The sequence below is a fragment of the Gouania willdenowi genome, chromosome 8 (assembly GCF_900634775.1).
Source record: "Gouania willdenowi chromosome 8, fGouWil2.1, whole genome shotgun sequence".
Lineage (NCBI taxonomy): Eukaryota > Metazoa > Chordata > Actinopteri > Blenniiformes > Gobiesocidae > Gouania > Gouania willdenowi.
The window spans coordinates 23,869,663-23,884,490 of record NC_041051.1 but is presented as its reverse complement, the minus strand read 5'-3'; the positions used below and the strand labels follow the sequence as shown (position 1 = coordinate 23,884,490).

At 38.9% G+C, this 14,828-nt stretch overlaps 2 protein-coding genes across 2 annotated transcripts in view; both read right to left on the bottom strand.

Moving 5' to 3' along the window:
• The window catches only part of hoxb3a (homeobox B3a), a 54,737-nt gene extending 44,121 nt beyond the window's left edge, over positions 1 to 10,616 (bottom strand). Inside the window, exon 1 of the mRNA XM_028454609.1 lies at positions 10,091 to 10,616. The gene's annotated coding sequence lies outside the window, so the exon portion shown is untranslated. The remainder of the gene's footprint in view (positions 1 to 10,090) is intronic.
• Positions 2,499 to 4,750, bottom strand: LOC114468010 (homeobox protein Hox-B6a-like). Its single transcript, XM_028454617.1, has 2 exons — positions 4,073 to 4,750; positions 2,499 to 2,913 (listed from the first exon to the last, which is right to left on the bottom strand). The coding sequence occupies exons 1-2, from the start codon at positions 4,632 to 4,634 to the stop codon at positions 2,603 to 2,605; spliced, it is 873 nt and encodes a 290-aa protein (XP_028310418.1). The 5' UTR covers positions 4,635 to 4,750; the 3' UTR covers positions 2,499 to 2,602.
• Positions 10,617 to 14,828: the final 4,212 nt, after the last annotated feature.

The window sequence follows — 14,828 nt, the reverse complement described above, 5'->3', positions numbered from 1 at the left end:
TATCTCTCTGACTAACCTTAACTTTTTCTATATTATAAACATGAATTTATCAATAACTATTCATGAGAATTAGCAGACAACTTAAAGATGAATTCTGACCCTCATTTCCCTGGCATTGTTTATATTGATAAAGAAAGCTCAAACTTTCCCATTGGAATATTCTGAATAGTGATTGAGAATCTGACACAGTTGACCAAAAGCTGGGCTTATGTTAAGATGTATCAAGTGATCCTTCCAAAAGAATTCGTCTCTCTCCACATGTGTCCAACTCTACTGGATCCAGATGCAGAATAGGAATGTACAACCTGATCCGTGGCGTCCACACTGACTGGAAATCTACAGATTTATGATTTGTTGATTCCCAGGGTCGGGATGCATTTCACGCAGGAAATCTGAGGCCTTTCTGAGGGCGATGTTTGTCTATTGGCTCCTTGAAAGATACATAATGGAACTTTAAAAACATATTACTATAGTGAATACAGTAAAGTGTTGATGTTGGTGAGATCCCAAGCTTAAGAAAAACACTAAAAACAACCTGGATAATGAATGTCACATGTTCTCTATCGTAGTCTTTTTGCTGAGCAATGGTAACCATGTTTTTCTGTCACAACAAAAGGTAAAATCACTCATTTACAATCACGTTCATTTTTTTTTAATGAAAAATACCTCAAGGAAAGAATTTCTGTTCAACCAACGATAAAGTAAATGGCAAACACCAAAAACGACTTTAATGGTCAAGTGTCCAAATGCAGTCCAAACCAAATACTCAACATGGATGAATATGAGCAGCATGAGGGAGGACTGATTGTTTTGGGTTCGGTGCACCACTAAAGCTATTAATGATTAGTGATTCTTCTTTTCAAAGTGTTTTACAGTGTATGGAAGTTTTGCACTTTTTCACTAAGTATTAAAGGTGTTTGTTCCCAAAAAGGCCCTTAATTCAAATCTGGTGGCTCTGTATTGTCTGGACTCCTCACATATTTTAAGCATCATAAATATAGAATATCCCATAATCATAAATGGTGTTAACTAAAAGCTCTGATTCTTTTGTAGTTTGAAATTTCTTATAAAGTAAAAACAGTATCAAGATTTAGTCGTCTTTCAGCGTTTTTCTTCTGCGAGGAAATGAAACATTGTCATGTTATGGATTTAGTAGTATTTTCTATTTTTTTTTTTTTTTTGCTTTCAAAGTCGTTTTTTTTCCCGACGGTGTAATACAATATCTTGCTCTAAAATAACCACATTGATCTATTCACACGTGTAAAAAAAAATACGGCATAAATCAGGCTGACAAAGACATACAGTTTAAGATATGAATCTTTGTCCAATGACCCATGTCTCCGAGTTAATATCGTGAGATCAAATCTTATTTAATATTGTAATATGCCATGCGTCATTGGAAAAAAAGATGCAAAATTGTTAAACATTTGGGAACATGTTTTACTAAAGTCGTGTTTCTGTTGAATTTGGGAGCAGGAGGTAACACTGGGCGTCAGTAGAGCAACAAGGCAGCGCGTCAACAAGTAATGCAGGAAAGAGTTATTGGTTGCATAAAAGCGCGCGCGCGGGGTGGGGGGTGTTTTTGTGTGTTTCTGCCGGACAGCGCGTGAACCAAGACGGAGGCGCGCCGGTCACTCAGAGGACAAAGAGTCATAAGGACACGGTCCACTTTGTCTGGGTGAAGTGTGTGAGGCTGGGTGGACAGGTCAACTTTCCCTGGGTGAGCTCACGTGCTCAATAATTAGTTTGTGCACCATCAGCAAAACCAGTTTCGTCTCGTGCGCGTCACCAATGCGCTTGTTTGCGTAAAATATCATTTCCAAGTGAAATAGAGAACATTTCAAAATGTCTGAAATAATCACGTGTGAAACGTGTTTAAATGGAACTGAATGGATGTCAAAGCTGCAGTTTTGTCACTGCGCTAATTCAACAATAGTTTATTATTCTGGAGGAAAACACAGTTTGGCTGTTTTGTACACACACTGCTAACAAAAACAAAAAAAAGAGCAAACAATGTAAAAAATAATTAATAAAAACTATGATAGGAATAATATAGGTAGTTTTAGTCAGACAGTCTCACCCTAAAAAACCATCCATACAGACTATAACAGCAGGCAATGTTAAACAAATATAGTGTTGAAATATAAATATCATGACATATAAACAGCTCTCACATAGTTTCATCCTCTTTGTGTTCCTTTGGGTCAGTGAAAGAGAGACTGAAAGAAAACACACAACACGATAAAGAAATAACTAATAATACACACTGGCCACAACATGTAAAATATAAAAAACAAAACAAGTGCCAGACATATTAAAATATGCCTAAAAAAATACAAACAATAAGGCGGGAATGTTCAATGCAGAAACCTGTCGCCCATAGAAGCTTAAATATGACTTTAAACAGTCCGTCAATGTCCATCTTCTCAGCGCTTTGTCTATCTCAGCACGAGCTGTATAAAACGTTTGATATCTTATGAAGAATTGTCTCTTTTTTGTTCTTGTCCTGGACAGAAAAACAGAAAGTTTGAGGATTGAGCAGCATGTCTTTAAATACTCATCACCCCAAACCTTTTATTGCCTTATTTGTGTTTTATTTTTTTCATCCGTTCACTTTTTCGTTCGTCTGTTTCTCTTCTTCTTCTTCTACTACTTCTTCATCCTCTGCCACTTTAGCCATTGACGTGGATAACGATGAGGTGGAGGTGATGATTCTGTTCTCCTTCTTCCACTTCATCCTCCGGTTCTGGAACCAGATCTTGATCTGACGCTCAGTGAGACAAAGCGCGTGCGCGATCTCAATTCTCCGCCGCCGCGTGAGGTACCGGTTAAAGTGAAACTCTTTTTCCAGCTCGAGCGTCTGGTAGCGCGTGTACGTCTGGCGTCCACGTCTCCCGGGACTCCCAAAGGTTCCTGGAGGAGAGCAGAGAAATGTATCACACTTTAACCCCCATTTTTGAAGGGGGGGGAAAAAATGCTTGTAATGTATTCTAAAATTAAAATAAATAAATAAAATATTACAAAATCATTATTATTATTATTTACAAAATTAAAAAAATAATATTACAAAATAAAAAACAACATCAATGATTTATAGTCGTGTGACGGTTAATATACGAATCTCCTCATCAGCCACTGTTACTGTATCAGCCTTACAAGGAGTATTTAGTGTCCAACAAATCTTCTTGCTGTCAGTTGTCAGTCGTTGGCAGCTTTAGTTTCTCCATTGATTGGAAAGACTGATCGTGTTCAGGAACCACACGCTGCTCACAGAGCAGAACTCAGTGAGAAATGTCCATGAATAATAATTTAAAAAAAACGCCCCAAACTAATTTAGAAAGAACTTCACTGAAGTCTATACAAATTTGCAGTACTTTTTCATTTTCTGTGCAATGCATTATTCTACAGTCGAGTGTTTTCATCTTTATTTGACGGTGAACATGTCGCCAATCAGGGGATGTGTACAGTGCACCTTTGATTTATAGTTTTCTCCATACAATTCAGCGTATTGCTTTCACGGAGAAACTGTAATGAGGATTATTTTCTGTGCATGTGGTATATTATATAATGGAGATTCGTCCTAAGGTCAATCTGAATACCCAGCACCATTTATAAACATGGTCCTGCAAACGTGATCGATAACCTCAACCAAAATGAAATTGCAGTTCACAGGTGCATGGGTTAAAAACAAAAGCAAGAGCAAACTGAGAGTGACTTTAGTGAATGTTATACAGGAGACGAATTCATTGAGTGAGTCATAAATACGTGCATGTGTGTGTGCGCGCGCGCGTATATTTTTAAAACACAAAACAAGCTTTTATTCTTAATACTATTGATAAATGCTTCATTTAAACTCTTGGGAAAATCCTTCTAGTCCTACTTTAAAGGCTTTTCACTCCTGCAGCTCGGTCAGCAGGTCATATACAGTATGTGAGGTGAGGCCACACAACCCAAACAAACCCACTTTATGACGGACAATAAAACTCCCCTGACTGACTGACGGAGGAAACTAACGTCACTTTATGACAGGGATCGTAAATTCCAAAGGAAAGAGGAAGAAGTAAAGACTCACCATTGCTGGAGTTCATTCTCTGCATCCAGGGGTAGATCGGGGTCGATGGCGTGTGTTTGTCCTCCATTGGGTCACCGTACAGCTCTGCTTTCCGGTGCAAGGCGTCCTGGCTCAGAGCAAAGTGCTGCTCCTCCACGCTACATGGCGTCTCTTTGCTCCGGTAGAAGCCACTGGCGGCTGCTGTGGCGTAGTCGCAGGACACGGCTGGGGTGACACCGGCAGCAGACACCCGGTGCCCGCCGTACGCGCTGCCCGTCGCCTGCTGGTAGTACGGGGACGCACAGTACGGTTTGTCCTGGTGCGCGGCAGCGACGCTCGTGCTCGCACCGTAAGCCACGGCGGCCCCCGGGTAGTGCCTGAGCGCGTGCTCGGCGGCATACCCGGACGTGTACAGCGGGATCGGTCCGAGGAAGGAGTCGGTGGCCGCTGTCACTGCCTGCGCGCCTCCGCCTCCGCCCGTTCCCGGGATCGTCACCGGGAATGAAGAGTTGACAAAATAAGAAGTCATCGAGAGGAAACGGAAAAGAGGAGCAAAGAAGGAATAAATAAAGCGAGCACACATAGGAGGAGGAGTGGACGGGGGCTCACTGCTTCCCCTGCCCGCACTTTATGATTTGTTGTGCTTTATAGCCGACAGTCCGACGGGCTGCTGCTGCTGCTGCTATCGCTTAGTTTATCGCGATGTGGGAGGGGGTGTACACACAGGGTGGGGGTGGGGGGGGGGGGGGGGGTGTAGGGGTGCCAGTGTGGGACACAGCAGCAGAGTAAATGGGTAAGAGAGGGGAGACACACACGGACCACCTGACCTCTGACTGACCAATGGAGAGGCTCAGTGGCACTCATTCGTTCACCTCTTTATCCCTCTGCCTGTAGTGGCGCCTACAGGAAGAGGAGGAGGAAGGGGAGGAGCGGGTGTGGAAATACAGCGCCCTGCCACCCGCGGCTGCTCCTCACCCTGGTTCCTGCTCCTCTCAGTCTGCTTCATTTAAATCCATTTTAAATTTCAATTCAAAACAGCTTCATTGGCATGGGAAACAAGTTGAGTGCATGTGACATATGTACACTGAAAAAGAGTACATATTAAAAACAGCAACATTTGTTTTGTGCAAAACCTATATCTCATATCTTTAATAGAAACTTTCAGTTTGATGGACTGCTCAAGCAGTGATAACAAACATACAATCATCACTTTTCTTTACCATAACATAAACTGGTGATGACAGCCGTAATGTTTGTAATATTCCCGTTAATGTCAGTCTTTATTATAGACTCACAGTTGTCTTTTTAAGGCCACTTTTTAGTCATTTTAATTCATTTCCATAAAAATCGTGATTGCCTTTAACGACACTGATTAAAGTAAAAAGGTTGTGGTTTTACATTCAGTGGGAAAAACTGTCAGAAGAACGAAAATAATAAACCGTTAATAAATGTAATACATTGATAGGCTTATAAACTATATAACAAAAAAAAGCAACAACATAAAATTGTGTTTAAGCACAATTCAGTAGCATTATCGTGTGTATTTACAATCTGGAAAAGATGCCCAGTCTGCCTTTTATTCGCACCTATAACATATTATATAGTCTTATATGTGTCGCTGAGGTCGTAAAATAACCGCTGCAGTTATAAATATGTCTATTCCTCTGTTGTTCCTGCTACTTTAGCCCCACAGGCTGTGGCTTGTCTGGTTGGATGAACTGCGGACAGTCCGCCTGACAAATAGTCACAGATACTCTATTTTTACTCCTACTTTATGCCCTCCCACCCAATACAATACTTTTTCATCCATGCGCAGCTTCCTTTTGCTCGTGTGACTCACGCCAGTAAAAGAAGATCCGTTTAATGGTGGACTCTCACTCTCTGCAGGATCAGAGAATGGTAAAGAATCTACTTTTAACTTTAATTTTGACCTCTTTTCTTTCCCCCTCTCTCACATTCTGTCTCTGAGGCAGGACGTATACGGCCTGTTTCCTCTGCGCGTTGTGGGAACGGGAAACAGACTCATTGTGTTTAGCTGGCCAAGGTTTAATCATTAATGAGCACTAATAGTCAGGCAGGACAGGCATGGCCTACAGCCTGGACACACACACACACACACACACACAGAAAGGTAACGCTTAGTGTCCCACACCAAACATGGCTGCAGAATTTAGTAGATTATTGTGCTCGTATAAGAGCGCGAGTATAGCAGCAGTAACAATAAAACAATACAGAAATGCAACATTTTTAGACAAGTGAATTATGTCTATTACTTTGAAATGTATAAGCCATTTAATACGTCCACACTGCCCCAGTTTATATAGTTTCAACGCTAAAAAAAAATACCATCTTAGAAAGATTATAAAACAAAAAGTTCGACAACCCAATGAATGGAAAGATATGTTCAATGTACGCGCAGTGAAATGCTTGCAGCGCATCATCACTTTATTGATTCCTAATAAATTTAAATAACTGAAAGTAGTGAACTTATGTTGTTTGTGTGCGTTTTAATTTATGAACATTTTGACTGAGTTACGAACACAACTGACAGCTTGATTTATTATTCTATTTAATTATGTAAATTAAATAACTTATTTAGAATATTTTATTATTATTATTATTATTATTAATAATAATAATAATAATATAATTATAATAATTAATAATAATAATATAATTATAATGATATAATCATTTGTTGTTGTTTTTGTTATTGTCGTTGTGCTTCCAAATGAATAATTACGGGTTTTTTGCATGACTGTCTTTTTAAAAGATAATCTTATTACATAGCAAAATAATTTGAACAAAGTTTTTTTTATTGTACAATTATTATCTATAATGTGTTATTGTATTTGGTTATATTTTGATTTTAATGAGGGATATTCACCTCTAGTCCTCTGCAGGGTATTTTAGTGCAATAACTCAGGGTCACTAAAGCGGACGTGCACTGCGGTGTGTAACCGCTGAGTACAAGCAGAATCTGCAGGAATTTGAAAAAGTGGGATTATTGACAATTAAAGCTGAGGGGGCTGAAGTGCTGCTTTATGGCTTTATGGCTCTTTCTCGCCTCCCGCGCTTCTTCCTGTGTGTGTGTGTGTGTGTGTGTGTGTGTGTGTGTGTGTGTGTGTGTGTGTGTGTGTGTGTGTGTGTGTGTGTGTGTGTGTGTGTGTGTGTGTGTGTGTGTGTGTGTGTGTGTGTGTGTGTGTGTGTGTGTGTGAAGGAGAGGAGATATCGGGAACTTTATGGCTTTATGGCTCTTTATGGCCGCTTGTAAAGTCCGACGGATGGGGGATGAAGTGAAAAACAGGCCACCAGATGAACAAATGTGTGTGTGTTTGTGTGCTGCATACACACGAAACACGCTGCTGAACTCTGCTGCTGTTAGTGTGAAATGTGTACATTGGATTCTTTCATTTCAGTAGAATTACTTTAGCAACACCTACTGTTATTGAGGTGAAAAGCCCTTCATTGGAACCTTGGGACGTTATTTTTGCTCCAGCGTCAATTTTTCCGACATGTTTCATAACCTGTGGTCCTGGCCCCCAAAGCGTTCCGCATGAGCTAAAGTCAAACTCCAACAAACGGCCTGACTGCTGCTTTTTAGCATGTTGTTAATAAACTAATCGTTTACTGATTGGTCACGTTCGTCGCTTTCCTGTGAGCGCGTGCATGCTCAGTTGATTTTTTTTTTACCGACGGCTGCGCGTGTTTAGTCACAAATAGGTTCAAAACCGACTATAGATTAACCAATGGGTTATTATTAGTGTGTGTGTGTGTGTGTGTGTGTGTGTGTGTGTGTGTGTGTGTGTGTGTGTGTGTGTGTGTGTGTGTGTGTGTGTGTGTGTGTGTGTGTGTGTGTGTGTGTGTGTGTGTGCTTACTAAACAAAAACTAAAAGTAAAAAGTACCAATTCACTATCAGACCTCAAGCAACCGTGGGCCACATGCGGCCCTCAGTCATATTTTGTGCGACCCCCAGAGTAAACGCACAAAATAAATAAAAAAATATACTATTTATCTAAACAACTCTTACAAAACTACAGAAATACACACAATAACAAGAAAAAATGCCCAAAATGACCCCCAAAATTCAAAACCGGAAGAAATGACCAAAATAACTAATGAAAGTTGTTTATGTATTGGAAACAAATTCACTGATTATTATAATATTACTCTCAAATACATCATCTCTGTGATAAGTAAAGGCCCTGTGTACACACACACACACACACGCGCGCACACGGCTTGAGTTGATCACATTAGACAAAAATTAGAACCATAAATGATGGAGCTTTCAAAGCATCAAAAAACAACAAAAATACACAAAATGACTCCAAAAACCCACCAGGCTTGTGTTGTTTCCTGTGTTATGGCTTGAGTTGGTCTTTATTCTAATGGTCACATGAATGTTGAACACGTGACCCTCGGATCAGACACAATCACATGTTTGTATAAATGAGATGCAGTGAGGTTATAACTTTGAATGATAATATGGTGTTGTAGTCCAAACATGGCATGAACCCAACGGACCCAGTCTACCACTACATGTACTAAATACATATTTAAGTAAATAAGGGGATCATTTTACCAAAATCCCTCGTGTACAACTATGTTGGCACAATATCTGACATCATAGATGCAAGAAAAACAGAGCAAGAATGTTTTCAACGCTTCATTTACCAAAGTAAGATTCACATTCATCACATTTGTAAAGCTGTCAGAGGAAATGATCTTCTTGTGCTACACCATCAATCATCACATCAGAAACGTGAGGAATACAAAACTCAGGGAGAAATACACTGGTAGTTATGTCTGCCTGACGCTAGATGGCACTACAGTGTCATAATGGGAGGATTAAAGATGTTGCTCACAGCAACAAACCCTGCGTTCCGCTCCCGCTCACACCATTGAATATATATATATATATATATATAATTGTGTAAGAATAAATTAAAATTACAGTAATAATAATCAACCTATATGTTTTAAATGACTTTGTTTTTATCAGCAAAAAAACCCAAAACAAACTATTTTATTCTAGAATTTCTTAAAAGTATAGTCTTATACAACTAACCAAATATATAGATAACCAGATCACCAAGACATTTATTCAGTGTAAAGTTTTACAAATATTCAAGTTCGATCATATATATTTCTAAACCTGCTGTCACACTTTTCATATTACATTGACTAAAGATATTAGTTTATTGCCTTTTTACATGTAGTTAAGCAAAGAATGCTTCAAATATTTACGATATTTTTTTTTTTTTAAACTCATCACTGCACATACTTTGTACTAAATATCCGTAAAATGTCCCAACAACATCAAACTTTACACGTTCAAAATAAACTGTTAATATGGAAAAAGTAGAGGTTTTATCATGTTTTGTTATAATAATAATAATAGTTTCTTGAATGTAAAATTTGGAAAGCAACAAAGCATCATTGCCCTCCATGATATCGATGATCATTAGATATTCTATAAGAAGGAAACAATATTTTAGAAGCTTGTTTGTCGTTTTTTTTTTTTTTTTTTAATAAATGGGGGAAATATCAATGAGAAAATAGAAAACAGAACCAGAAAAGCAGAATTATCAGCACTGAGCGATACAAGACAAAGAAAACGGAAAGTTAAAATGAGATTTAGTAAGAAGGAAGGTGTTTCTGTGACTGCCATCATTAACATACATCAGATCATTAAATTCATAATGTAAATATAGCACAGGGTGATCCATCGTCCTGCCTCTGATCGGACTCTGAGCTGAAAAAGGGAAAGACCGACACTGACCTTCCGGATGTTCCACAGCCACTGCACTTAATCCCAGTCTGAACCACTTCATATGACATCCATCATCAGGCCAAATGCAACAAGGAAACGCTTTAATCTGTAACACCTCATTTCTAACCTAACACCACCAAGGAGAACCGGAACAGCCCGAAGCACTTTGAACACTCGAGCTTGTTTCTATGCGTCTATTTCAGCGAAGGAAACACACACACACACACACACACACACAGAGAGAGAAAGGAGAGTCTCTTACCCATTCGCTGATAATCCGTCATTATTATCAGAAAAACATCTGAAGCTCATTCGGGAACCTGTAGCAGTCTGTGTGAGTGCATGGCCAGGAATAAATGGATGACAGCGAATGGAGGCGAGAGAGAGAAGACGCAGTGAGCGACGGAGCGCAGCACGGAGAGCCGTAAACTCTCCGCGTCACTCTCTCTCTTGTCTTCACCATCTTCTTTTTCTTCATCTCTATCACATTTGGATTGTAGAATGATAATAATCTGGGTTTCACTTCGGCACCTTGTCCTTGTTATTCTTCCTGGCGTCATTACAGCACATGGAAGTTGTTGTCTGATGTTGGTTCTCCGCCGGAAGTGTGGACAGCAGTGAGAGGAGAGACGGAGAGGGGAGCCACGGAGGGGGAGGGGTTCGCCTGTCATCAGCACGCTCTCCGTGTCACAGCCCAAAACAGCAGCTATAGTATTCTTATCAACCAGTCCGTTTAATTAGCGCCTGCTGCTGGTTCTGCGCCTGGTCCGTTTTGTCGGTGCGCGTCGCAGCAGCAGCAGCTTCAGCATCAGCATCAGAGAAGCGACTGCATGCAGCAGCTGCGTTATAGCCGCTTGGGAAATCATAAAAAGTTCATGTTCACGTTAAGCGCGTCCACATGACCAGCCCGCTGGCCAATCCCAGCGCACGGCCACTCATAAACTTGTATCACAAAGTTGTAAATTTTCATAAAAACAACAAGGAATTCATTGGCTTTCTTCACGGAGGCCGATGCTGATGCTTCTATTTCCATCTCCACGCCGCCATTTTCTCTTCTGCCAATAACACATTTAGACAGAAAACCAAAACAACAACTAGTGACGTTACACATGCACATTCAGATCACTTTATTTCAAATAGATCATTGGAATTAAGTCAACAACTAAACCATTGACGACAAAAGGTGGTGGAAGAGCATGATGTTTGCTTTTGTTTTCCAATTCACACATATACTAAATAAAGAGATTTGAACTATTACAATATAGTCAACCTTAATTGGCTCTCGGTTGGTAACAGCGATATTTTTTGCTCTGCTGGGCTCTGTTAACATTTACTCCTTAGGTATAAAAAAAAAAAAAAAAAAAATGTGGCTAAGAATCACAAACCAAAAACAAGGTGATTTACGTGAGTTCTAAACAAAGCGCAGTCTCTGAAACCTTCGGCCTAAAAACGCATTGCGGCACACTGTTTTATAGCTGTCTGCTGCAGACGCTCTAAAGGCACGATTCAAGTGTTCTGCGCATCACATTATTATTATTATTATTATTATTATTGCAATCCTTGTGTACATTTATAACTGGATAGTTTTTATTTTATTTTTTTACTCCGATAAAACCGTCCTTTACATTTTTATTATAGATTTTTATCTTTTTTATTTATTTATTTTTTATTTTTGTACTTCATAAAAAAATATACAGGGGGCACATTAATAACAGGTTCAGATCCAATAGACTAATTTAAACTATACCAAATATTTTTAAGACAAAAAAATAAACGAGCCAAATATTTCTTTTTTTTTTTTTTTTTTTTTTTTTTTGGCAGAATGTGAAAAATAGCTTTGCTATAGTTAAGCTATAGGCGTATACCTTTAGAATACACAGCCCTAAATCCACCCAAAATGCACATAGGCTATTTCCTCGTAAAGCTGCAGTGACCTGCTTGTGACCCCTCTAAACTGTATACTGTGTCTGGTTTGGCGGGACAAACGGATCCAACACTTCCTCTACCCTGTGATCTTAAGGTAAAAATTAACCAAAAAAACGGAACAGACAAAAGGCCGAAGGAGCCTCTGCTTTTCTTGCTTTGTGTGTTTATTGCTTTTATTGGGGCGCACTGAGGAAATAAGGGCTCACTACGACGTATATCCTCATCGATTCATGTCCTTTGCACCATGCAAATAACACTGCACAACGTTTCTCACCTGAATTCTAATAGAAGGATAACTGTTAAGTAAAGCTTTAGGCCTGTGCGTGTGCGTGTGTGCAGCTCATTTCAAACTGCATGCGTAAAAATAGAAACCGCTTTAGTTTAGTTCCAGTCAACCATTTTCACTTATTTTAAACGTTTGTCAATGTGAACGAGAATAGGAAAAAAAAAGCTGTATTTACGTCTGATGACAATTTTAGATCAGATACAAGATATATTAATGAGTTGAAAGAAAGAAGGAAAAAAAAGTATATCGTTCTTGGTACAACCGCATGCGTAAAACCACTGAAATTACAAACGACACGTAATGAACAAGTTAACTAAAACCTAAAACAGTAACTATTGTTTCCCGTTAGAGCCAAATAATACAACAAACGTAAAAGTAAAATGTCAAACAAATCGAAATAAAGAAACACGAAAACCACGACTGAGCCAGAAACGCAAGAAAAACAAGAGTTTCATAAATCGGTGTTAATTTAACCCGTGCGCGACTGTGCGAAGGTCCAATATAACCTCAACACATCCCGCCATAAAACACGTCTCATTGGATCCAGTGTTGAGGACGTTTAGACACAAAGGGAATAAAAATAAATACATTAACAAGTAAAACGTTTTTTTTGTTTTTGTTTGTTTTTTTACACTGTGGCCGTGTTGATGTGCAGTCGTGATTTAGCTTCATACATAAAATATTAAAGTGTGGAATCAGTAAAACTGTAAATAAATCAGAAAATATCCCTCATAATCCTTATACTAATAATATTGGTATTTTTAATTGTATGTATTGATTTTTTAATTGTTGAGATAATGAGTTTTTTTATTATTTATTTTATTTAAGATTGTTTGTTATCCACTTGTTTGCCTTTATAAGCTTTTATGGGTGTCCATTTACACACATAAAAAGGTTTTTGTAACTTTAGATTGAAATAATGATAAACCATCTAATATGATACTTATGTAGTATTTTTAATTATTTATTTTTTTTATCTGTAGGTTAATGGTTTAAACCAATTCATTACATTTCATGATTTATTTATTTTTTTAGTCTTTTTTTATTATTTTATTAATTTATTTCATTTTTATTTATTTATTGCAAAACCAAGAAGCCATTTCCCTAAAGTTATATTAATAAAGAGATATTTCAAGTGAGTACATGGACACAATTCTCTGCTGGACTTCTTACACATTCCCTGACAAATAAATGAAAATTTGTGGCTTTAGATGTATATGTTGGGTTTTAATTCAAAACATCCTCTGATACCGGCTTAAAACTGGTCACTTTTGGGAACTTTTAAATAAGAGAAGGACTTTTTAATGTTTCAGAGAATCTTTTATATGAGAATGTTTGGAAAGGTAAAGTGTAGGTTGTCCCTGTTTTGTGTGTGTGTGTGTGTGTGTGTGTGTGTGTGTGTGTGTGTGTGTGTGTGTGTGTGTGTGTGTGTGTGTGTGTGTGTGTGTGTGTGTGTGTGTGCGCGTGCGCGCGCGTGCGTGCGTGCGTGTGTGTGTGTGTGGAATTCGAGGGTAAAATCCTTCCCTTGTCCTCCATGTATCGTATGTTGGAGTCAGTGTTGAGTAAGATCACAGAAGCCAAGCTGACCTTTGGGTTTTATGAGGTCACCCAACGCCTGAAGGTTATAGGGAGAAACTAGAGCCCATTTTCACTGCTTGGAGGTCATCTTTGGGCTACATGAAGTCATTTCTTTAGCAGATTTCCTACAAAAACAAAAAATCGCCAACTGCTTCAACCACATTGGATTTAGTATTTAAAAAAAACAATCAGAGCACTGATGTAGTCAATAGTGTCATCAAATATCATAACGCCTGACACAAGTTATAATTCTATTCAAAACATGCATTATTTTCAACACTTTCACCGATCTATGCCATATTAGAAGAAGAAAAACCCACACGGCTTCATTTGTAATGTCCACAGACTGTGTTTGAAGGCCGAGACTATCACCAAGCTCAGGGTTTACGCCCTTTGTGTCGGTTTGAGTTGCTGTTGCAGGCAGACAGAAGACAGGACAGGAAGAGGAGGACATGAGGAGGGAGACAGCTGAAGCATCTAGTGTCACAGAAGAAACATGGAGCAGAATGTAGCCAGTGATGAAGGCAGCCCTAGGAAGGTGTGAGTGACGCGCTGAGGTGTGGCTGACTGAGTGTACGGTGTGTGTGTGTGTGTGTGTTCTCTTTGGCCGATGCTTTGTGTTGGACAGGCTACACCAGAGGCTGAATATGTTCAATAAAACACAGGCTATATACTCTTATCATTTCCTCTTGTTATCAATTTAGACCCATGAACAAAAATACATTGACAGAAAATAATGGATTCTCACTTTGGTTTTGTGTTTCCGTGTCTGATTTCTAAGTATTTTTAAGCTGTAACCTACATTTACTAATAACTGATAAATCAGTGAAATATACGAGCTGCTTTATTGGTAAATTGCAATCAGCTTGTATTCACTTTTTATTCTTTTGGTATTTTACATCCCGCTGCCTTTCAAAATAATGTTCCTTACACTAATATGCTATTATTTGTGTGTGTGTCTGTGTGTGTGTGTCTTGAAATCTGCCTAGCAACCGTCACAGGTCCACATAAATGTGGTAAAAAAAAAAAAAAAAAGATTCATTGTACTTTGAGTTTTCTCAAAACTAAAGTGATATTCTGCATCTTAACCCGCATCTAGTGACAAATATTTTTGCACCAATGCTGCTGGGGTGGAAGTGGTGGCCCACATAAAGGCTGTGGAAAACGTGGTCCACACAATGACGTGTGTGTGTGACGTTTTAACGCGTGG